The following is a 22,383-nucleotide window of genomic DNA, read 5'->3' as shown; positions in this document are numbered from 1 at the left end:
TTTCTACATATTTAAAAGTTCGATTTCTTCTTAAAAGAAAAATAGTCAGATTATAAAAAGTCAATTATCCACGAAAAATAAGATTTTCCGGATCCGGATCCGGATCCGAATACCATTTTTGTGTATTAATAATTTTCCCCCTTCATTTCACATCTCAATCTCAGACTTTCTCCGATCACCAGCCACAAGTTACCACCGTCCACCGCCGCCACTCGTCACACTTCGCTGATTTCATTTTCCGTCTTTTTTTATCAACATTTCGCAGCTGCCTTAAAGCACCTTCGCGGCGTCGCCACTCGCCGCCACAGTCTCAAAATGAAACCCTAGCCGCCCAATTTTCAGGTAATTGTTGTCGTCGATTTACTTCTTACGTTCAACTTCTTACCAATTACCAGTTTTAAGTTCTAGGTTTTAATCTAACCTGTGCAATATGTGTTATCGGCTTAATTACTTGTTAAAATTTTAATTAGCAGATGTAAAAGGAGAATGATTAGTTGAACTCTGCACTTTAATGGCTAAAATGTTTAATTAGCGATTATAATTTTTTTTTGTTTGTTAAATTATCCCACCATTTGAACCCAGTCAATGAGCTGTGATTGTATATCTGTATTTTCATTCACCATGGCTGGGGTTAGATTAGCTCAAATAAGAGATCGGCAACCTAATTGAAAATATAAATAAATTTCGAAGAGAAAACGCAGTTTCACTCTTTTGTATAGTTAGGTAATAGGACAGTTATTAACAAGTAATTAGACGGTGTAGTGAAGTGAAGTCGTACTCGGATAAACATTATGTATCGTAATTCTAGTATTCACAGTTCACAATAATGCTAGTGAATGATCGTTTTTCCTTCTTTTTTTTCCCTTCAGTGCAGTGCAGTGCAGACGAATACATTCACTTTTATTGGGAGTCAATAACTATAGTTTGAGATGGTTTTGTGCTTCGACGGTACCCCTAAAAATTTGGCGCAATTGGGGGCGCTATTTATTGCCGGTGGCTCATTGTTTCTATTTGGCTTGCATCTTTCACATGTGAACGCTGCTCCTCAACAAGCTCGGATCCAAGCTCGGAATGACTTTGTCAGAGAACGATTAAGAAAGAAATATGGGAAATAATAATACTAATAATGTTGTGTTCCGGTGATTCAACACGGATACTAACAATTTGTTCTTATTTTAGTTCGATAATGGGAGGGCTTCGTGCAAAGAATATATGCAGCTTCAACACAACATTCATCGGTAACTTTCAAAAACCCGTTGTTTAGTGATTAAGTAGGTGCTTCGTTCTTGACAGCATGTTTTGTTTTTACTCGTATCTCCTTGTGAAACCTTATGCATTTGCTTTGGTTCTTTCTAGTTGGTTCAAGATCGAACTTTGGAGTTAATAGCTCAAACTGTTCGGTAATTTGTCTTGTTTATTATTTCAGCGAATGTACATATCCGTCGATGATTCTAAATTTTTGATTTGTAAATAAAAAAAATCATTTCAATTTTCAAAATTTCGACTGATTTATACTATCACTTCGCACTTCTAATTACATATCCTCACAAATTTTACTAGTAAGCATCAAGTGATAAGACATTAGGGATAGCTACCCCGGCGTACAACAATAATTAAGCCAAAAGTCGAGCAATTAGCCAATGAAGAAAAATTAACATGTCTCGAGAAATCAGTAGTATGACAATCGAAAAGTTCAATATAACTTACGAAAGCTCATTTTGTTCCTAACATTGCAGAGAAAAGGAATACAAAGATCAAGAGCCGTCTACGAATTAAAATTCTATCGGCCAAATTTAAGCACCGGCACTCTTTCCTTTCTTCTTCTGGAGTTTCTTCATGTAGAACTCCAATTCCTTACCCTCCAAAATATACCTGTTTTCAAGAAACACGAACAGAATTAGCGCACACATACAGTGTCTAACTATAATTGAAACACAAAAATACAACACCCTAATATAGATGCATGCAACATGAGTTAAAACATAAAAGATTTTTAAAGGTTTGATCATAACTAATGCAACTTCGAAAATACATACCCGTCTGCACGGCCACACTGGCCAGGACGAGAGGAAATTGCAGCTAGCAAACGGCCACCCCCGAATTGCTCCTCAATATGTTGGTCAATTGTGCGCTCCTCTTGACGCTTTTCGAGTTTCCTCAACACATGTTTGCTCTTCTTCACTTCTTCGGCTGCAGCAGCCTCAGTCTCCTAAACAAGGTCAATAAAAAAAATAGCCGAGAATTAAGGAGCAATCTCGAATTTTACGAAGCTGAAATCACAAACATAGAATTGCATAAACAGTCTCAAATATTTTGGGACTTAACCAAATTAAGTACAGATACTGATAGATCAGTGAGCAACCAAGAAAAGCAGGAGAAAAAAGGTCGATTATACCTCTCCTTCCTTCTTCGCAGCAGCCTTCTTCTTGCGGCCGATTTCAACTCCGTAATGCTGAAGATACCACTGCTTGAAAGGTGCAGCATCCACTTGAATAATAGCCCCTTTCACCAAAGTCTGGGTCCTAACCAATTCATTATTTGACGCATTATAAACAACGTCGAGAATACGTGTCTTTCGGGTTACAGCTTCACTCCCCCACGAGAAGTTTCCTGTATCCAACCTCAGGGCCCGCCACTTCACATTACCTCCACGAACTCTCACCCTTCGCACTGTCTTGTTGCTCGACAGCTTCGTGTTTGCTGGCTGTCTTCCGAGCTCATACCTAGTAAGTAATACACAATTACATTAACTAATCAATCATCAAAAAGTTAACTTTGCAGATTCAGTCAACAGATTACTAATTCAGTGTTGATTACTTAACTTTCTAATCACAAATACGCGCGAATAATTACAAAATCATGCGTAAAAGGCTTGGATTAAACGATAGATATAGAAGCGGCGATTGACGTAGAATCAAACATACACAAATGCAAGCAATTCATGAATTTGTACAGTGACTAATACAATTGAAAATTTACAGGTATAGAAAAAAACACAAATATAAATCTATAATTGAAAAAAAGAAATGATTGAATGAAGAACGAGATTTACTTTCGCTTCTTCCTCCACGCCTTCATTTTTCCTCCGGTGGCGCGTCTCTTGTGCATCGAATCTCGTGAGATACCTGAGAAACAGACGCCATTTTCATCATTTTTTTCTCCAGAAGACAAAACGGAAAGAGCAATTCTGAATTCATATGAAAAAAATTGATGTTTATACCCATGATTTCGGGCTCTTGATTGAAGAGTTCCGATTAATCGGCGACGGAATGCAGCACGACTGAAACGGCGGGGAATTGCAATCCGGCAAGAGGAGAAGATAAGGAATGAAGGTCTCTAGGGATTTAAACCCGGCCAAAAACCCTATAAGTGAAATTACATGTATACCCCCCACCCCCGCCGCCGTATTTCTTTTTCATACGGCGTCGTACAGTAACTTTAAATTACTCATCTCCGCATCCTATCTTTGCTTTAATTCACCTGAGACACCGCTACTTTATAGAATTACTAAACGACCCCAAAATGGAAAAGTGAAATTACTCTAGAAAGACCACTTTACCCTGGAGTAACTTTGATATTTTCCTTTTCACCCTTCTTTCTGGGAAGAATCGAAGAAAAAAAGAACCTATTCCGATTCTCCTCTGCGGAATATTTCAATTCTGTTTCGTTAAAGGAAATGCCGATTGCAAGAATTTGATACTAACTGCAAAATTCCATTGGTGCTTTTGAGCTTCTGAAGATGGGGTTTTCACTTGCTGGTTCGACTTCATTACGGCAATGCTACCTAAACAGAAGTAATTCACGAAAGATTCCGTCTATTGACGGAAACCGGAAGCTCGCCGTGAAGTTCAATTTTCCTGGGCGGCTTCACGGAATGGCAAAATCGAGAAGGTATATTTGCTGCAAGTCGGACGGCGTCGTTTTTGAGGAGAGAACAAGCCCTGCTGAGGTATATTTGATGCAATTGAACTTTTTTTTTTTTTTTTTTATGGTGAAAGATTGCGCCTTTTTTTCTTTCTGTTTTAGTTTTTGATTTTAGTATAATGCAATTGAAATTTATATGATTTCTTTCTTCAAGCATGTAGAATGTTGTTGTTCAGTGATTGATTGATTGATTGATCGACACCTATGAATAAATGTTTGAGCTACAATGAGTTGTTCTTAAGCATAATGATATATGTTCACCCCGTTGTTTCGTTCGATTCTGAAACGGTTTCTTTTCGAGAAGTAGGTGAAGAAAGAAATCGAGCAATGCTACGAGCTTATAAACCGACTCGGCAGAGGGGTTGTGTACTTGGGTTCAGCAAGGTTGGGGCCTAACCATCCACATTATTCACAAGCATTTGAATTGGGGAAGGAAGTACGTTTATCGATCTTACTCTAGCTTTTACTTCTATATCCGATTTCCGATTTATAAGGCATAAGAAGTTTCTTGATGTTAGGCTCTCAAATTGCTATTTTCGGTTTTTTTTTTTTTTTTTTTTTTGGCAGATTGCGATGCTTTTAAATTGTACTTCATGGTCAGGGGCGGGTCCCGGCCTAATGGATGCCGTGACTAAAGGCGCCCTCCAAGCAGGAAAACCCGTTGGTGGATTTAAGATAGCTAAAGAAGCTGGAGAATGGACTGCTACGAATTTCCACCCGTACCTACCGTTAGACACCTATTTAACTTGCAGGTGAACATTAAAAAAAGAAAAAAAAGGTCGTTCTTGATTTAAGTATCTTCACTTGTGAAATGCTTTACACTTTGTGTAGATTCTTTTCTGCAAGAAAGCACGGGTTAGTGGATGCTGCTGCTAGAGCATCTAGTTCGGATAAAACGGCTGTTGTTGTTCTGCCAGGTGGAATCGGTACACTGGACGAGGCGTTCGAAATCTTGGCATTGATTCAACTTGAAAGGATCGGATCGGTTTTTCCCGTTCCGTTTATTCTGATGAACTATGATTCGTTTTACTCGAAGCTGTTGGAATTCATCGGCGATTGTGAGGGCTGGGGTACTGTGTCGAACGGTGAGGTGGCGTCCTTGTGGAAGGTTTGCAATACTAACTCGGAAGCTTTGGCTTATCTGGAAGAATATTATGTACTGTCTCCTACCGATGAAGGTACGAGCATCTCCTTGTTGGGAAATGACCAAGAATCTTTACTTTTGTAGACTTCGATTGTTGTACCTTCATATTTGTCATCAATCTATTAGAATATTTATCATTTATCGATTAAAATTTGAGAAATGATAAGAATCTTTTTTGTTCTGCTGAATCTATGATATCCATGTTCGTATAGTAGTACGTGTTATCGATTTCTTGGAGCGGTTTATGAGTTCATAGAGTGGTGATTCAATTTATATAAAATATAAGTTAATTATCGAAATTCTTCGATAAATGAAGAAACTAGACATTGTTTACACAAGACTAAACAATAGTTTATTCAAATGTTCCATGATACAAATAGAGGAAAGAAAAAAAAAATCGGAGACTAACGAGCTTCTAAAAATGTGCTCGTAACCGAAACAAAAACAAGACTACCGAGCTTCTAAAAAAGTGCTCGTAGACAAATAAACTCAACTGAAATAAAAAAAATATATATATTTCAGTTGTGTGTAGAGTAGTGCAACACAATCTCACATGATTGTGCAACATTCGATATCTTCACCACGATAACCACGCCCGTAGTTCTGATAATCCTGTCTGTAATCGTTATGGTTGCAATCATATCCATAATCATAAGATTTTGGATAATCGTGTCCATAATCATAAGATTGATTATAATCACTCGGGAGCGGATAATAATCCTGGTTGTTGTGATTGTGGGTGTACTGATCGTAATAATCTTGGTAGTTGTGGTAGCTTTGATTGTGGGCCGTTGATCTGAGACCGTTTTGTGAAGGTAGCTTCGGACGGGTCAGATCGCCCGAATGGAGGTATCTCCCGTCTTGCGAGTAGGTGGTGGGCCCACCGTAGTACCCTCCGTTATTCGTGTGCTTCACGGGCATGAATAAATTGCTGGAACACTCGCCGAACTGTAACCAACGCAGCTCCGCTTTGCTTCCGGATTTTCCGAGCATTTTCAGAAGCATGCTTGGATCGACTGCGCCGGAGATTTCAACTACTCCGTGGTCGTCCATTCTGAAACTGTATATGCCTATGGATAGATACATTTGGTTAGACAAAAAATCTTGTTTTTTTCAAGAAAACGAAAAACGGACGAAACGTGCGTACCGTGACATTTGTTCAACACTTTGGTAACAGTTCTTTGCCAAGACGACCGAGTGTTCACCTTCACAAGACAAGTCTGCAGGATTACCAGTAAACTTATCAAATGGGGAAGACGAATTCGAAATATTAAAAATCGAAAATAAATAAATAAAGAAAATGAAGAATGTGTTTGACCATGAATGGATAGTCTTTGGCAACAAGGTTGAAGTTGTAATTGGGCGCCATTGATGAGAAGAGATACTGATTTTTGAAGCTTTTTTTAAAAAAAAAATTAATGAGGATGGAAATGTGTAGTTTTTGGGGATAAATGGATATACTTTTATAACAGAATTAAATTATGGTTTATGGTAATAAAATCTTTGGTCGGTTATCTTGTTTTTTAATTTTTGGGAAATTTTCTTAAAATAAATACTAATAAATAGAATTCAACTGGAGTTATTCTGCATTGGTTATCCATTTAAAATGAATGATTTATTTTGTCAATGTATTTATTTGATCTTATCTACTATTTTGATATCCAAGATCAATTTTCTTGAATACCTTCCATATTTTCTTGAATAACTTCTATATTGCGATTCCGAATCGACCGTTAAAAGCCCGTTTCATTGATGTAATAAACCAATGTATTTTCATTTGATGAGTTAAGATGATAGTTGGAGCTTGAAATCGAAAAAAAATATGTTTAAAAAATTGAATTTATCGAGCTTGATTCATGTTCGATTAAAGCTCGTTTCGACCTTGACTAGATTACTTATCAAACCAACATCAAACCGATAGTTAAGGAAAAGTTCTTTGACATTGGCCTCTCTGTATTATTTTTTTTTTATATGAAGGAACTCGTAGCCAATCATATAGGTATATTGGGTTAAACTACACTCTCGTAGAATAACTTGTAAATTATACGAGAGACGTAAATCACGATGGGCTCTCTATGATTGATTATTTGATTTAATGTGAGGCAAGCTTTTAATTATGGCTGAATTAAAATCTACAAATTAGTAAGTAATTATTATAATACAAAAAAAGTTACCAAAATTCAAACAGAAATGTGTCAAAAGACAATAAACACATCAATGATCAATCTAACCAAATTAATTGCACCGTCCTAAAAAAACGAACGTGCAAATTATATTTATATTTTCATCAATCTTAATTACATTATACAGCAACATTCAACGCTTTCGCCGCGCCGCCGTGTGGCCGGCGGCGGCGGACGGCTGTACTCGTCACCGTAATAGCCGTACCCGTACAAATGCTGCGGATAGTAGTAGTGGTGGACGCCGCCGTGGCGAAAGGGGAAAAATCTACCATCTCCGACGGCGACGGCGGAGCAGCGGTGGTGGTTGTTGTAATTTAGAAACAAGTTGGTGGAGCAGTGGCCGAACTGAAACCAACAGAGTTCGGCGGCCCGGCCAGCTTTCCCCAATCTCTTAATCAGAAGATTCGGATCCACCATACCCGACACTTCCACGGTACCGTATTCATCCATTTTGAAGCTTCTCACTCCTTTCATTAATTAATTCACCATTTATTTAATTAAAGTTTAATTTCCCCAATTTAAATGCATATTAATTATTAAGTACTACCTTTGCTGCTGCTTAACACTCCTCTAACTGCCTTCTGCCATTTCGGAGTTTGGTAATTCACTCTCAAAATACAAGTCTAAAAAAAATAAAAATTAAAACAATAAAATTGTATTATAAAATGAGAGATGATGATTATTATTATAATTTACACCGTACCATGAATGCTTGGTCGTCATAAAATCCACGTGAAATTTCCATGAGTTGAGTTCTTTTTTTTTTTGGATTATTAGGAGTTTTTTTATTGGATTAGGAGTTTATAATCAAATGTGTTTAAAGAGTAATTAAATGTAGTAGGAATGTAGGATTTGGGTGGAGTTTCTGGTTTTATTTCAAAGTAATTAAATGAAAATCGCGCAAATCTCGTTGATTATATCTTAATCACAGTGGATTTGGATAATAGGCTGATTTCTATTAATTTGAGGATTATAATCCTTGTCTTAAGAATCTCCTGGTTTTGGTAAGAAATCTCTTCCATAAAGATTAAAGAGGATAAAGTTTACAGTTGCCGCCAATTTTAAATCCAAATAAGCTATTAGAAATCGATTCTTAAAAGATCATAGGCTCTCGAGCTCAATTGGAAAATAATGATAAATATTTATTAAAAAAATAAAAAAAAATTATGTTACTCGAGAACAATTCACGTTTGTCTTTGATTAAAATTCGTCTGAATTCGACTCTATTGCAGTTATTGAAGATATTAATAGTAAACGATACATTTAACAACTTAAATAAACTTCAAACGCAAAATGGCAATACCAGAAACAAAAGCCGCCAAAAAAAATAAATAAAGAAAAACTCAAGCATCAAGCAAAGAGGCATAATTGGTCAATTTAACATATAACCGTCGCGATAGACTCATTTCCTTAGTATAGATCGGTAAAATGACGAAAACGAGTCCTTGAGTTCGTTTGGCAAGGGTAGTGCCAAAGGATGAAGAGCACTAAAATGCTGCCTCGTATTAACCCCAACGGTAAAAGACTGAGCAAGGGCTGGCTGCTGCTTATTAAGACCTTCGATTATAAACGAAAACGCCCCAAATGTCAGACAGCTTTGTAGCAGAGCTTGAGGTGGACCTTAACAACATACACAAGAAAAGCAACAATCGTTACATATTTAGTTACCTTTGAAGCAATGAGCCCGTTGTATAACGTAAAATCGTTGTGACGAGTAAAATTACAGTACCTGGGATGCTTAGTGCAAGGCCCGTGCAACAACCAGCGACACCTGCATTTATCACTACCGAAAAAATAGACGAGTCAAATGGAAAAAATAAAAATGGCATCTAATCGAGCCAAGTAATGTATTTTCACGAGAAGAGGATTTACCATCGTCTTTGCCTCGTAATCTCTTCAGAAAGCAGATAACTAAACTGTGAACTCCGGATAAAACTGCAAATGTCTACAGAGGAAAGTTAAACCCGATGTCAAATACTGTAATCCATGACAAGAGACGGAAAGACACGAGTAACTATTACGTAACCTTGGCTGAAGATCCAGCCTCTGCGAAGGATCCTTTAAAGCCCTTCCTCTGGATTAATCCAGAACCTAATACACAAAGACGAAGAATCCCAACGGTAAGCTTCGATAAATCTTATTCCGAAACTACGACACGAGAATCATTACACGAGTCATAAGTTCACGTAACTCTAAGCATGACGATCATTACACGAGTCGGCAATACAATCCAATACAAGAAAATCAACCGACGGAGTTCGGTAATTTTCTATTTTACTTGAAAGCGGATGATTGATTTGACCACAATCCCAGCTGCTTCTTTAAACAGATGTTGTTATAATTAACTCTAGTTGAACAAATCCAAACAAGCACCAACTAAATATAAATGCATTCTGAGAAAGAAAAAAAAAAACTAATATTTAACACAACATTAAGAAATCACCGACAAATTCAAACAAGATAAAAAATTAGCCTCCAGAATTACTGAAACCTACAATTAGGCGCCTAATTACACAGTGAAATTGCATTATTTCAAACCAAACAAAATACCAAATGAAGGAAGCAATAACTAATTAATTATCAGGAGGGAATCAAAAAAAGCATATGATTACCGTAGCCAAAAACGGAGCCCATGAAAGCGCCGGCGGCGGAATCACCGGCGAACCTGACGAGGCAGACAAGAGGAGGAATCGACGGATTGGTTTTGACCAGAGAGCCAGACGTAAAAGTGGCATTGGGCTCTGGATTTTTCTCAATTTCTGAGTCGGAGTCGGAATTTGTAGGGTTCGCCGGCGTCGGCATTCTATATCGGAAACACGATAAACCCTAAAATTCGGCCAATCCAAAGCTCTCGGTTAATTGTTTGCAGAGATATTCTTTTCATCTTGATAGAAATTCCATTTTTTTATTCCGATAATCAACAAATTGAACGACTACGACGTCGTATCGAATAAAATCATGTTTATATATAATAATTGTGCATTAATCTTAATTAGTAATTGAACAACACTGCATTAAACAAAACTAATAATAGTTGTCCTGTTATTGTAATGGTAGCCATGATTACAGCTTTTGACGGCGTCGTTTGGGACAATGCGAAATGGGATTGCAATCTGCATATCATCCGCGTGTCAAATTTAGTGGAATTTTTTAGGTTATACGAAATATTCTCTAGTTTATACACGTTTTAACTCATCCGAGTTCCACATTTTAAAACAAGATAATTATAAAAGTGTCTTTTGGTTTGTAAATATCATGTTGTGGTGCATCAGAAATTGTATTTTTGTACAATATATGTATAAACTAAAGAACAGTTCCTGAAATCTGGAAAATTATGTTGAATTTGAAACCATAAACGTGGAAGGACGTGTACGAAGCTTCATAATTGAGAGGGGTGACTATAATTACTTAAACATGAGGGATATTTTGTAATTTGACATTATATCAGGTAGTTGGCAGTAAATTACGTAATTTTTTTTTTTTTTTGAATATACATTTATATAGTATCAAATAAATACATAGTATTTGTAACAAAGAACAAATAAAATTATAGAAATTAGGATTATATGACACGTTTATTTTCTAATGTTCCACTAAGATCATCGTAGTGGCAATTCTTGAAAATTTGAAAATGGCTCGAGTGCTATTTAATTAGTATTATTATTATTATTATTAATAATTATTATTATATTTATCGTTTGTGGAATAGGGCATCGTCCCTCTATGCATATCAAGATATAATTAAGCAGTAATTAAGTATGGTTGGGGAAAGCCATTGTGACAAGACAATTATTTCTTTAACTTCAAAAGTCAATTCTTTTATTAATTTTCTACTTGTTTTTATTTAGTATATTTTATATATGATATATCGAAAACAAAATATTATTTATTTATTTATCAAAGTGATGGAAGAATGAATGTTAGTGATAGAAGGAGAATAATTGGAGAGAAGAGAGAATGATATCTCTTACGTATATTGAGAATATATATAGTTACATGTAGGAAACCCTAACCTACTACACAAGGTAATCTAATATACAAGGTAACCTAATGTATAAGGTAACTATAATAAATAATAATAATAATAATAATATACGCTAATACACCCCCGCAGTCGAAACGGGAAAGGAGAGAACGTGGAGACTGGAAACAAACTGTTGGAACAGTTGAGTGGGGAGACCTTTCGTGAAGATATCAGCAAATTGGTAGGCGGATGGGACGTGAAGAACTCGAACGTGTCCCAAAGCAACTTTGTCTCGGACAAAGTGTATATCGATCTCCACATGTTTCGTACGAGAGTGTTGAATGGGATTGCTGGATAGGTAGACGGCACTAACGTTGTCACAGTAGACAATGGTGGCTTTCGGAAGTGGGCAGAGCAACTCGGAAAGTAGGTTGCGTAACCAAGTCGTTTCGGCAACGGCATTTGCGACAGCTCGGTATTCGGCCTCCGCACTCGATCGAGAAGTAGTGACCTGTCGTTTGGAGGACCAAGAGATGAGGTTGTTGCCGAGGAAAACACAATAGCCCGATGTCGAACGACGAGTGTCAGGGCAGCCACCCCAATCGGCGTCGGAGTAGGCGATAAGTGAGAGGTCCGGATTGGGGGAGAGCTGAAGGCCGTGATCGAGAGTCCCACGGATGTAGCGAAGGATACGCTTGAGAGCAGCCATATGAGGTTCCCTCGGATCATGCATGAATAGGCATATTTGTTGCACAGCATAGCAGATGTCAGGACGAGTAAACGTGAGGTATTGCAGTGCACCGGCAAGGCTGCGATAAAGAGTGGGGTCAGCAACGGGGGGTCCAGTGGTTGAGGATAACTTGCTCTTTGTGTCAGCTGGCGTAAGACAAGGGTTGCAGGAGGCCATGTGTGCACGCTCTAGTATCTCGTCAGCGTACTTGCGTTGAGAGAGAAACAACCCATTCGACGAGCGAGTGACTGAGATGCCGAGAAAGTAGTGAAGATCGCCAAGATCCTTCATTGCGAACTCTTGAGTAAGGGCAGCGGTGATAGAACGTAGCAATTCAGGTGTGGAGGCCGTGAGTACAATGTCATCGACATACAGCAGAAGGTAGGCGCATGAACTGTTGCGACAGTCGCGTGAACTGTTGCGACAGTCGCGGGAACTGTTGCGGCAGTACACAAAGAGTGAAGTGTCGGACTTGCATTCTCTGAACCCCATGCTAGTAATGTGAGATGCAAAACGCTTGTACCAAGCACGTGGTGCCTGCTTGAGGCCGTAGAGTGCTTTGTTGAGACGGCACACGTGAGTGGGGCGAGATGGATCGACGAATCCGGGAGGTTGCTCGCAGTAGACAGTTTCAGAGAGATTGCCATGTAAGAAGGCATTTTTCACGTCAAGTTGGTGGATAGGCCATGATCGCGAGAGAGCAAGACTGAGAACTGTTCGAACAGTTGCTGGTTTGACCACCGGACTGAATGTTTCATCGAAATCTATGCCAGGGCGTTGATCAAAACCGCGAACAACCCATCGTGCTTTATACCGTTCCAATGAACCATCAGCCTTCAATTTCTGCTTATATAACCACTTGCCACTGATAACATTAGTAGAAGGGGGGCGGGGCACAATATCCCATGTGTTATTTTTAATCAAAGCAGTATATTCCTCAAGCATGGCCATACGCCAGTTTGGATCAAGGAGGGCATGGCGATATGTAGTGGGAGTTTGGGATGCGGTAGACACGGTAAGAGAAAAGGGGATTTTGGGCTTGTGAATACCGGCCTTGCTGCGTGTCAACATAGGATGGTTGGGTGGGGGTGAGGAAGTGGGAGTGGGAGGCTGTGGTTCTGCTGGTTGTGGAGATGCAGTCGGGTGGAGGGGCATGGGTGTAGTTGAGGGAGGACTGTCGGACGAACTGTTGGGACAGTTGGTTGTAACCGTAGGTGGTTGTGTATTGTTGTTGGACGAACTATTGGGACAGTTTTGTGAGACATGTGGTTGGACTTGTGTAGGCTGAGGAAGGAAGAGAAGTGGGTGCAGGGGTTCGGTCATATTAGAGGTGGGGGAGTTGTGGGGTGAGTCGGTGGATTCAGCGAATGGAAAACGGCTTTCATCAAAGATCACATGGCGGGAGATAATGATTCGACCGGTTGACCGATCGAGGCAACGATAGCCTTTGTGCGATGAGGGGTGACCAAGGTAGACACAAGGAGTAGAACGAGGGGCGAGTTTGTGAGGGGTGGTGGCGGTTAAATTGGGATAACAGAGACAACCGAAGACACGAAGGTGAGAGTATGTGGGTTTTGATTTGTATAGGGATTCATGTGGTGTGCGATTTTGTGTGGATTTGGTAGGAAGGATGTTGATGAGATGTGTAGCCATATGAAGGGCTTCGACCCAATAGGTGGGGGGAAGGGAAGCTTGAAAGAGAAGTGAGCGGATCATGTTTGTGATGGTGCGGATCATGCGTTCGGCATGTCCGTTTTGAGGGGAAGAGTGGGGACATGAGAAACGGTGTAAGATACCGTGTTTGGCAAAATATGTTTGAAAATCTGTATTTTTGAATTCACGTCCATTATCGCATTGTAAAGCTTTAATGGGGTGCTGAAATTGTGTTTGTATAAGTTTGTGAAACTGTTGGAACAGTGAGAAAACATCGGATTTATAGTGTATGGGGAAAGTCCATGTATAGTGGGTGAAATCATCTATTAGCACGAGGTAATATTTGAAACCAGAAATACTAGAAATAGGAGAGGTCCATAGATCAGCATGAATAATTTCAAAAGGTGCAACGGTAATAGAATGACTAGTAAAGAAAGGTAAACGAGAATGTTTGCCTAATTGACAAGCATTACAAAGAGACTCCCGTGGGTCTTTGGTACTAGAAATTAAATTGGAAGAAAAAAGACGAGACATGACAGGGTTTCCCGGGTGACCGAGACGACGATGCCATGTAGTAGAGGAGACAGACGTGGTGTGAGCAAGGAGGGCGGTTGCGGATGGGCTGGGAGAAGGGGCGCCAATAGGGTATAAATCACCGGAGCTATTGCACCTGAGGATGACTGCTCTGGTCCGAAGGTCCTTCACAGAAAAGCCATAAGGGTCAAATTCAACTGAACAAGAGTTATCTCTAGTGAATTTTCGGACAGACACAAGGTTCTTAATGATGTGAGGAGTAACATAGACATTGGTTAGACGAAATGGGGTAGAGGGTAGGATGGTGTGGCCAATTTTATGGATAGGAACAGTGGATCCATTACCAACGATGACATGCTTGGGAAAATTATTACTAGGATTAAAAATAAAATGGAAATTACCTGAGTGAGGTGCCATGTGAGATGAGGCGCCCGTGTCCATAAACCACTGAGGTTCGCTCGATGATTGAAGGGTCAACGTGTTGAGATGAGTGGCAAGATCTGTTGGCTGTAGGGGACCACTGTTCGACGAACTGTTGGAACAGTTCACGTGCTGTTGGGGATCTTGCTGTCCAACGAAATAAGCATGAGCTGTAGGAGCATGATAAGGACCAGGAGAGCTTGGGGGGGGTCCAAGAATCGATGAAGGTGTCTGAGGCGTATAAGGGGCCCGCCAAGGTTGCGATTGGTGGTGAAATTGATTGTAACCGTAGTGTTGCATCGGATGTCGTGACTGACCACGACCGCCACGACGATTCGTGCGACCATCACCTCGCTGATTGCGCCAAGAACCACCACCTCGAGAATTGCTGGGAGTGTTGGGCCAACTGTTGGAACTGTTCGGCCAACTGTTGCCACTGTTCGGCCAACTGTTGGAACTGTTGGGGCGAGATGCGTAGAGAACAGTAGGGGTCTGCTCCGGTTCAGCGATGCGCTGTTCTTCCATCTGGAGTAGTGAACGTGTTTGGAGAAAAGAAGGTAATGGAGTTTGGAAGGAGATTAGGTTGACAATGGTCCCGTAATGTTTTGGTAGACCGTGGAGGGTTTGGAGGACGAGTTGCTTGTCTGACACGGGGTTGCCGACGTCTGCCAAGTTGTCGGCAGTGGTTTTGAGAAGTTGACAATAGTCATGGATCGAAAGAGATCCTTTCTTGAGGGACTTGAACTGTTCTTCGAGTTGGATGGCCCGATAGTCTTCGTTGTCTGTAAAGAGAGAAGCGAGGGCCTTCCACAGATCAGGAGCCTTTGCGGTTTTGGAGAGGACCATGCTTGAGAGGTCCTCGGTGATGGTGCCATAGATCCAAGATTGGAGGAGGTAATCCGCGCGTTGCCATTCGTCGGCGGAGATGTTGGTGGGCTTTGCGTTTCCGAGAAGCAGATCGGTGAGGCAGAAACGGCCTGCGGTGATGATGAAGAAATGACTCCACTTTTGATAGTTCGGATTTTTAATATCCAGGGTAACAGGAATAAGAGCTTTGATGTTGGATATGGCATGAGCAAGATGAAAAGGGTTGGAAATCATGGTCGGTGTTGGTGTTTCGTCGGCCATGGTGGATATAGAACAGATGAGAGAACGAGAAGAAGGAAAAAATTGAAGAAGAACGAGAAAAAAATTGAAGAAGGGGAGAAACGGCGGCCTTAGGGTTTTTGGCTTGATACCATGATAGAAGGAGAATAATTGGAGAGAAGAGAGAATGATATCTCTTACGTATATTGAGAATATATATAGTTACATGTAGGAAACCCTAACCTACTACACAAGGTAATCTAATATACAAGGTAACCTAATGTATAAGGTAACTATAATAAATAATAATAATAATAATAATATACGCTAATAGTTAGGACTTAGGAGGCAGAGTCAAACATTTGCTGCCTGATCACTCATTTAGTTCACCGACATTGTTTTTTTATTTTTATTTTCTCTTTTTGAATTTGGGTTTTATTGTTTGAAAATAGAATTAACACTAGGAAAATAGAATTAACACTAGATAAATACAACATAAATTCAGTGGAAATGTATTATATTAGGCATGTTCAAAAGTTTTGTATAGAGTAAATAAATTCAAAGTTGCAGCAGGTAAGGACAAATGAGTAATTTAAAGTTTCACTTTGTGGAAATTAAGAAAGATGGTTAAAATAATGAATACTGATTAATTGGACACATCGTAATCTTATATATAAAAAGAAGATATTTTGAACTATAACCCTAAACCTAAATCTAGGGGTATTTTAGACATTTCTATTTTGACAGTTTTTTTTTTCTTTTCCTTATATTAATTGTTTAATTTTTTATTTTTTGTCGTACTTTCAATTTTTCTTTTCTCGGTGATTTTGGTTTTCTCTATTGTAATGAAAGTCATCTTCTTTTTTTTTTTTTTTTTTAATTTAAAGGTTTCTTTTATTTTAAATTTTTAATGAAAGTGGTTGGCTATAGATAAGGAATTTTAAACGGGTGAAGTTTTTAGTGCTTAGTGGATTCCTATTAATAAGGGATTAAATTGATTCCATAATTATCTTTAATTTTGGTGTTTTTTTTTTCTTATTTAATTGTTTCATAAATTACGTTAATAAAAATTGATTCCATTATTATATTTAATATTTGTGTTTTTTGTTTTCTTAACCAATTGTCTCATAAATTATGTTAATAAATAATAAATTAATTAATTAAAATAAAACCGCCAACGATATAAATAAATATTTGCGGTTATTCCATTTATACTTCCACCTCTATAACTATCATCCTCCACTAACTGTTCATTTGGTTTATGATAAAAAAACTCACATAAAAAAAAAAGAAAAAAAAAACATCCTCTTACAAATAATTTACAGTTGTGAGTAAACTAGAAAAAGAGAAGAAGATGACAGAGGCGGTTAAAGGTGAAAATTAGGAAGAAAATTACATATCACACATTTTTTATCAAAGGTGAAAACAGTTGAATCTCGGTTCAATTTTTGAATACTTTTTTTCATTATGTACGTAATTTTGTATGATTATATTCGGTGTTTGTTTTTTCCCTTTGTCCATAATTTTCAGGGTTTTGGAAAATTCCGCCATCATATACTAGAAGAAAAAACACCTCACAAATCATAAAGTAAAGGCTCAAGGTAACAACTTCTTAAATTTGGTCTCCATATTCAATACAATGGGTGGCGTTTTCAACTTTTTTTTTAATTAATAATATTTATGGTCGTTGTTGTTTGTAGTAATCCAGGCATCTCCAACAATTGTCTTGAATAAATTTGTTTAGCTACGGAACCACACCTGGAATCCGTCGAAAGAGGTAATCTAATTTCATATATTATCATTTCGATAAACAAATTGCAGATTTATGGCATTTGGTATCTTGAATTAAAAGAGCAACCATTTGTCAGAAGAGTACGAAAAAACATCCGAGAAGAAAAAGTAAGAAGAGATTCTCACAATTTCTCTGTCCGAAATTCATACAATTTATTCTCACTCTCTTGAATTTCTTTTTTTCCCTGTATTTTCAATTTTTATGTAACCGGCCAAAAATTTTTACCCGTCTCTGTAAATGTATTTCTTTTTCCTCACAAATTTGCACTGTAGTTCTAAATCCTTTTGCGGGGTTAGCTGTGCATATAGATTTAGGTAGAAATGTTTGAACCCATCGAACTGCTTTTACCAGGTTCTTTTCCCTCATATGATGGTGTTTCAGTTATTATTATTAAACAAGTTTGTAGATATTTACTTAAATTACCTCACTATTTCTGTGTTTTTTTTTGCAGCAGCATTTTTTCACTTTCTCGGAGAAACATAATCTCCCACTTAGCAACGCAAGTCTACTCAACAGTTCAAAAATTTCTGAGAGATTAGAAACAATCCTCTCATATGTTACCCCAGAAAAATGAGTTGTGATACAAAGAAATCTGGGGTCGGGCTGAATAGCCAAAGTCCTCTTTCGTGATCCCGGGTACTTCATGACTCAGGGGTGAGTTTTTTTTTTTTTTTTTTTTTTTGTGATTTCTTCTTTTATTTTCGTGTCTCCTCCCTTCACTGGAATCTGGGGCTGAGCTTTGAGGGTTTTAATTGATCCAATTTTGAGAGTAAATCTGATTTTTTTCCTAATCCTTTTTATTGTTAAATACAATTTGCACCCATGTACTATGACCACTGTCGCATTTACCCTATGTACAGTTAGTGGTACAAACTGTATTTAACCCTTTATTTTCAGAGACGTGTTATTTCCATCCTTAAAATATCTTATTTCACAACCAAATTAAATGTATTTCCCGTTTTATCCATTTCTTCTACTTTCATCTATATTTTTTACAAATTTATAAACCGTCCACCACTAAATTAATTAAAATATTTATAAAAAAACCCTCATCATTTTCAATGGAATCTTAACCGAAAAATATCACCCTCTGCACCTTAAGCGAATAATACTTCCGTTAGAGAAAAATATTTCCCAAGGTAAAAAAGAGTAGGAATTAAAAAAAATTAAAAAGTTAAAAAAATAAATTAGAAATATAAATAAATTAGAACATATGAGGATTAAGCGAATATAAGAAAGGATGGTGGATTATAAATTTGAGGGTATTTATGACATTTTATATATTTTTTGTGGTAAATTGAGATACTTTGGAGGTGGAAATAACACCACTCTTTTTTTTATAATGCCACTAAGTTTTATTTTTATTCCGATATCCTATTCGTGAGTGTCTCCATAAATTGAGTTACAAGATTCTTGCATTTCGTATATGTCGCGTGCATCGCAAGGGGACCTTGGACATGACCTAAATGACTTCCACTCATACTACTTAAGAAAAATGATTCACAGAACTTATGTCTAAATTTCATGATTGCTTTCATTTATACTCTTATTTCTGCAATGCAGTAGCTGGGGCCATGAGTATTACTATATTGTTGCTTTACTATGACATTTTTGTCATTTTAGACTCAATTTTGATGCCGCCATTGTAAGAAATTTGTTTTATGGGACTTGAGATCGTGTACTAATTTTAATAGAGGCCTGCTTAACAATCAATTAGAACTGTAGATTACTTCTATTCTTATCCATTGTATTTATGACACAATTTGATACGCAAATGCTATTTGAAGTTGTCGAATTCTCCTCCGTGCTTCCCCAAAAGAAGAAGCAAAAATGTCAAAGTAGCCTCCTTAGAAAAAGAAATTCATGCAAAAGTAAAGGAAAACTGAAGCCCGAGCTAAGAATGTAACCAACTTTTTTGCCTCAACTTTTTTGAAAGATACTAGGTTACCCAAGTAGTTTTGCACTAATGGTTGTATTTATGCAGGAAGAAAAAATTAGGTAAAACCTCTATTGCTGTTTTAAAATTTTGAAAACTCCAAGCCAAGTCATACACACGGAGAGAAATTACTGCAAGTACATTGGTACATTTCAATGGGAATAGTTGGTTATAAGTATTATAATCATGTTTTGAGAAAAATGGATTTGTAAAGGTTTCTCCATTAAAAGTTTATTTGATAGAGATATTTAAACTTAATCATACATCGAATTGTTTTGCCCATAATACAGAAAATACACGAGATAGTTTCTTGAACTTACATAAGTTCATTTTGGTTTGTGAATGTATAATCTATTCTATGAACTGTATGTTTATTTATTTTCTTTAACAAAGCTTTATTGAAGGTTCTCTTAACAGGATGATCGTGTGATTTTGCCTCATCAACAAATTGTTTGAATTATATTAAAATTCAATGCCATGTTTTGTCATTAGATGCGAATTGGTTCTTTTATTATTTTCTATACTTTTCAAATATTATGCATTCCACTTCTATTTGAAATTAGACTGACACATAAAGTTTCCTGCCAACTTTTACAATTTTGTTATGAATAGACTATTGGTATAAATTTTTAGAGTTTCATGATCCTCATCTTTTACTGATTTGACAGTTTACGTTTTTATGTATAACTCGATCAATTATTTTGGAAAACTATTTGCATGGTATAAGTAGCACAATCAAAGGGGGTGTTGCTTACAAAATCATTATCTTTTAATAATAGACGAATATTATAAATCTTTAAAGTTTATTGTCTCCTTATAATTTTTCATTGATTGATACATTTTCGCTCATAACTTTTAATGGGCCAATTACTTTAACTAAATAATATTCCTTAAGACAAATATTGAACATAAAATAATAATGCTCATAAAAATAATTAGATTTATGTCAACTATTAAATAATTACTTTATCTTCTATTTTAAATTTAACCCCGTGCAACGCACGGGCCATGGTTACTAGTTGGGAATAAATTAAATACACTTTTGCTTTTGAATAAAAATTGAATTTGTAGGGAGAATATGAGCTGAGGAAAAGGCTTATTACAGCAACTTTTTTTTTTGAGTAATTCAAGTCATTACAAGGGGAAGTAGGGGAGGGGGGACTCGAACCCTAGACCATTTACCCTATTGGTAAGGCTAGGTACCAACTCTCCTAATAAATATTACAGCAACTCGAGATATCAAAATGGAGCATTAAATATTTATTTGATGCTTTATATAATACTTTGGTACCCTTGAAAAAAAATCCACTCCAATCACAAGTATCAAATACATTATCATATTTTAAATATATGAATAATTATATTTTAAAATGCCACGTATCAAATAGTGATAGGTTAATTGGGTGGTTATTATTTTTGATACCTCATTTTCCAGGGAGTATTTTTGCACCTCGGGTTGGTTGAGTATCAAAATGATTCTCACTTCTCTATTGGAGGAGAATGTTTTAATTTTGAAGTATCAAAGTGGTAGTTTTTTAATTTAATACCTCATTTAGTGCCTCCATTAAAGTTGCTCTTAGTACTTATAACGGACCAAAAGCAAACAAGATAACCATCCATCACCCTTTATATTTTTCTTTATTTTAGTGGATTTTTTTTTATTTTTTTTTTGCATTTCTTAGTGGATATTTTTTTCTTTTTTGCATTTTTTTATTTATCGAGCACCAAAAAAGGAAATTTATGACATAATCTTCACTTTTTAGGACCATTGATTAGTGCAGACAAGTTGGAAAACATGCGTGCACTTTAGCACTGAGGGATAGAGATAGATACATATATATGGCGTTCGATTTTGGGTCTACCTAAATTATTTATTCAGCTCGTTAACTCAAATTCATCACGGCTGTCTAACTATTCAGAAGTCCAGCACTTGAGACCATTTGAATCTGGTTAAACCGTTGGAAGACTCTAGATTCTTGATATTAACTACTGATTTTTCACTGATTGCTTTAAACTGTTCATTCTAGGTATTTTACATCCGCCTCCCCTACAAACTCTAATTTTTTTATCTACTTTTCTTTCTCACATCCGATCCTACCTCTGGATTGAATGCATCTTGATATTTTTCGACGATACAACCGTTTGACTATGAAGATTATTAGAGTCAACTCTTCTTTTCCATTTATATAGTAAGTCTTTTTTGTGTGTGTGTGTGAGAGAGAGAGAGCATAACACATACATTTGAATTTCTTCTTGATTTCTTAAAATATGTTTTTTCGGTGAGCGAGTGATATTCTTCACTTATGAGTGAGGGAAACATAAGAGAGTTTAAATTGTAGCAAAAAGCTTATCTTCTCCATTCATCGAAATCAAGTTGTTCATAGCTTTTCTATTTAGTTCTTAGTCAAATCTGTAATCACCTATTCCCTTCCTATATATTAAAATATGTAACAGATTAGTTATGATATTTGTTCAATTTGTAATGGAGTTCGAACTGTATTTTACAATGATGCACACTTAATTTTGAGCATTTTAAGATGATTGAATATCGATCTTTGAAAAAGTTGTTGCACCTTAGTATAATTACCGGGCATCATCTTTCTTGAAAATAGATGCTACATATATTATATTATAACATTTTCTTTCACCAGCATTTTCTTAGAGCAATGATGAAATATGCTACGGGTCGGTCCCACAAATTTATTTAGGGCAAATTACATTATCGCTGTGTTATGGTCAAATTACGAAAATTCCATGACTTATGCATACTCCGCCACATATATCCTTTACTGAAAAGACGACACCTCGGTAAAAAAAAAACCTCGAGCCAATCAAATCAAAGACTAGCATTGTCCATTTCTTGTTCTAAACAATTTATTTACTAAATAATTAGTATTAGTAATAGGGTTCACTAATTAAGAAATAAACTATATAGAATATTGTGATTAATTAATTGCAACAATATCAGATTAAATTAATATTCTCCCTGTACTCGATGTCAGATTGTCATCAAACAC

General features: G+C 37.0%; 6 protein-coding genes and 1 long non-coding RNA gene across 7 annotated transcripts; 2 read left to right on the top strand and 5 right to left on the bottom strand.

Annotated features, from left to right (window-relative positions):
• Window positions 1-315: 315 nt before the first annotated feature.
• LOC105969038 (bric-a-brac protein) lies at window positions 316-1,498 on the top strand. Its single transcript, XM_088812603.1, has 2 exons — window positions 316-342; window positions 875-1,498. The coding sequence occupies exon 2, from the start codon at window positions 930-932 to the stop codon at window positions 1,113-1,115; it is 186 nt and encodes a 61-aa protein (XP_088668729.1). The 5' UTR covers window positions 316-342; window positions 875-929; the 3' UTR covers window positions 1,116-1,498.
• Window positions 1,499-1,617: 119 nt separating this feature from the next.
• Window positions 1,618-3,560, bottom strand: LOC105969037 (small ribosomal subunit protein eS8). The gene is made up of 5 exons (XM_012993760.2): window positions 3,221-3,560; window positions 3,053-3,125; window positions 2,396-2,723; window positions 2,037-2,209; window positions 1,618-1,872 (listed from the first exon to the last, which is right to left on the bottom strand). Exons 1-5 carry the CDS (start codon window positions 3,222-3,224, stop codon window positions 1,794-1,796), a joined length of 657 nt encoding a protein of 218 aa, XP_012849214.1. The 5' UTR covers window positions 3,225-3,560; the 3' UTR covers window positions 1,618-1,793.
• Window positions 3,561-3,739: 179 nt separating this feature from the next.
• On the top strand, window positions 3,740-5,228 carry LOC105969169 (Putative lysine decarboxylase family protein). The gene is made up of 4 exons (XM_012993915.2): window positions 3,740-3,949; window positions 4,232-4,360; window positions 4,492-4,676; window positions 4,756-5,228. Exons 1-4 carry the CDS (start codon window positions 3,740-3,742, stop codon window positions 5,150-5,152), a joined length of 921 nt encoding a protein of 306 aa, XP_012849369.2. The 3' UTR covers window positions 5,153-5,228.
• A 297-nt stretch (window positions 5,229-5,525) lies between these two features.
• Window positions 5,526-6,467, bottom strand: LOC105969170 (uncharacterized). Its single transcript, XM_012993916.2, has 3 exons — window positions 6,387-6,467; window positions 6,216-6,288; window positions 5,526-6,138 (listed from the first exon to the last, which is right to left on the bottom strand). The coding sequence occupies exons 1-3, from the start codon at window positions 6,435-6,437 to the stop codon at window positions 5,618-5,620; spliced, it is 645 nt and encodes a 214-aa protein (XP_012849370.2). The 5' UTR covers window positions 6,438-6,467; the 3' UTR covers window positions 5,526-5,617.
• Window positions 6,468-7,599: 1,132 nt separating this feature from the next.
• On the bottom strand, window positions 7,600-8,085 carry LOC148766091 (uncharacterized). The gene is made up of 3 exons (XR_016029415.1): window positions 7,955-8,085; window positions 7,799-7,874; window positions 7,600-7,718 (listed from the first exon to the last, which is right to left on the bottom strand). It is a non-coding gene; the product is annotated as an uncharacterized LOC148766091 (long non-coding RNA).
• A 355-nt stretch (window positions 8,086-8,440) lies between these two features.
• LOC105969185 (mitochondrial import inner membrane translocase subunit TIM22-3) lies at window positions 8,441-10,191 on the bottom strand. Its single transcript, XM_012993930.2, has 5 exons — window positions 9,864-10,191; window positions 9,278-9,342; window positions 9,124-9,196; window positions 8,981-9,034; window positions 8,441-8,871 (listed from the first exon to the last, which is right to left on the bottom strand). The coding sequence occupies exons 1-5, from the start codon at window positions 10,051-10,053 to the stop codon at window positions 8,654-8,656; spliced, it is 600 nt and encodes a 199-aa protein (XP_012849384.2). The 5' UTR covers window positions 10,054-10,191; the 3' UTR covers window positions 8,441-8,653.
• A 3,714-nt stretch (window positions 10,192-13,905) lies between these two features.
• LOC148766090 (uncharacterized) lies at window positions 13,906-15,970 on the bottom strand. The gene is made up of 2 exons (XM_088812010.1): window positions 14,534-15,970; window positions 13,906-14,297 (listed from the first exon to the last, which is right to left on the bottom strand). Exons 1-2 carry the CDS (start codon window positions 15,678-15,680, stop codon window positions 14,260-14,262), a joined length of 1,185 nt encoding a protein of 394 aa, XP_088668136.1. The 5' UTR covers window positions 15,681-15,970; the 3' UTR covers window positions 13,906-14,259.
• Between the last annotated feature and the right edge of the window lie 6,413 nt (window positions 15,971-22,383).

The sequence above is a fragment of the Erythranthe guttata genome, chromosome 13, assembly GCF_056151865.1.
Source record: "Erythranthe guttata isolate IM_541 chromosome 13, IM_541, whole genome shotgun sequence".
Classification (NCBI taxonomy): Eukaryota; Viridiplantae; Streptophyta; class Magnoliopsida; order Lamiales; family Phrymaceae; genus Erythranthe; species Erythranthe guttata.
This window is presented reverse-complemented; position numbering and strand designations above follow the sequence as displayed.

What these genes read in the sequence shown, in the direction of transcription:
- LOC105969038 (XM_088812603.1), top strand. Translation starts at nt 930, where the DNA reads ATGGTTTTGTGCTTCGACGGTACCCCTAAAAATTTGGCGCAATTGGGG.
- LOC105969037 (XM_012993760.2), bottom strand. An exon ending in GCGTGGAGGAAGAAGCGAAA is followed by an intron (nt 2,724 to 3,052) that starts GTAAATCTCGTT and finishes ATTACTTACTAG; the next exon opens with GTATGAGCTCGGAAGACAGC. An exon ending in CTGCGAAGAAGGAAGGAGAG is followed by an intron (nt 2,210 to 2,395) that starts GTATAATCGACC and finishes GACCTTGTTTAG; the next exon opens with GAGACTGAGGCTGCTGCAGC.
- LOC105969169 (XM_012993915.2), top strand. Translation starts at nt 3,740, where the DNA reads ATGGGGTTTTCACTTGCTGGTTCGACTTCATTACGGCAATGCTACCTA. An exon ending in CATTTGAATTGGGGAAGGAA is followed by an intron (nt 4,361 to 4,491) that starts GTACGTTTATCG and finishes TTTTTTTGGCAG; the next exon opens with ATTGCGATGCTTTTAAATTG. An exon ending in GACACCTATTTAACTTGCAG is followed by an intron (nt 4,677 to 4,755) that starts GTGAACATTAAA and finishes CACTTTGTGTAG; the next exon opens with ATTCTTTTCTGCAAGAAAGC.
- LOC105969170 (XM_012993916.2), bottom strand. Translation starts at nt 6,437, where the DNA reads ATGGCGCCCAATTACAACTTCAACCTTGTTGCCAAAGACTATCCATTC. An exon ending in CCAAAGACTATCCATTCATG is followed by an intron (nt 6,289 to 6,386) that starts GTCAAACACATT and finishes GTAATCCTGCAG; the next exon opens with ACTTGTCTTGTGAAGGTGAA. An exon ending in AGTGTTGAACAAATGTCACG is followed by an intron (nt 6,139 to 6,215) that starts GTACGCACGTTT and finishes ATCTATCCATAG; the next exon opens with GCATATACAGTTTCAGAATG.
- LOC105969185 (XM_012993930.2), bottom strand. Translation starts at nt 10,053, where the DNA reads ATGCCGACGCCGGCGAACCCTACAAATTCCGACTCCGACTCAGAAATT. An exon ending in GGGCTCCGTTTTTGGCTACG is followed by an intron (nt 9,343 to 9,863) that starts GTAATCATATGC and finishes TTTGTGTATTAG; the next exon opens with GTTCTGGATTAATCCAGAGG. An exon ending in CCTTGCACTAAGCATCCCAG is followed by an intron (nt 8,872 to 8,980) that starts GTACTGTAATTT and finishes TATGTTGTTAAG; the next exon opens with GTCCACCTCAAGCTCTGCTA.
- LOC148766090 (XM_088812010.1), bottom strand. Translation starts at nt 15,680, where the DNA reads ATGGCCGACGAAACACCAACACCGACCATGATTTCCAACCCTTTTCAT. An exon ending in TCACATGGCACCTCACTCAG is followed by an intron (nt 14,298 to 14,533) that starts GTAATTTCCATT and finishes TTTTCTGTGAAG; the next exon opens with GACCTTCGGACCAGAGCAGT.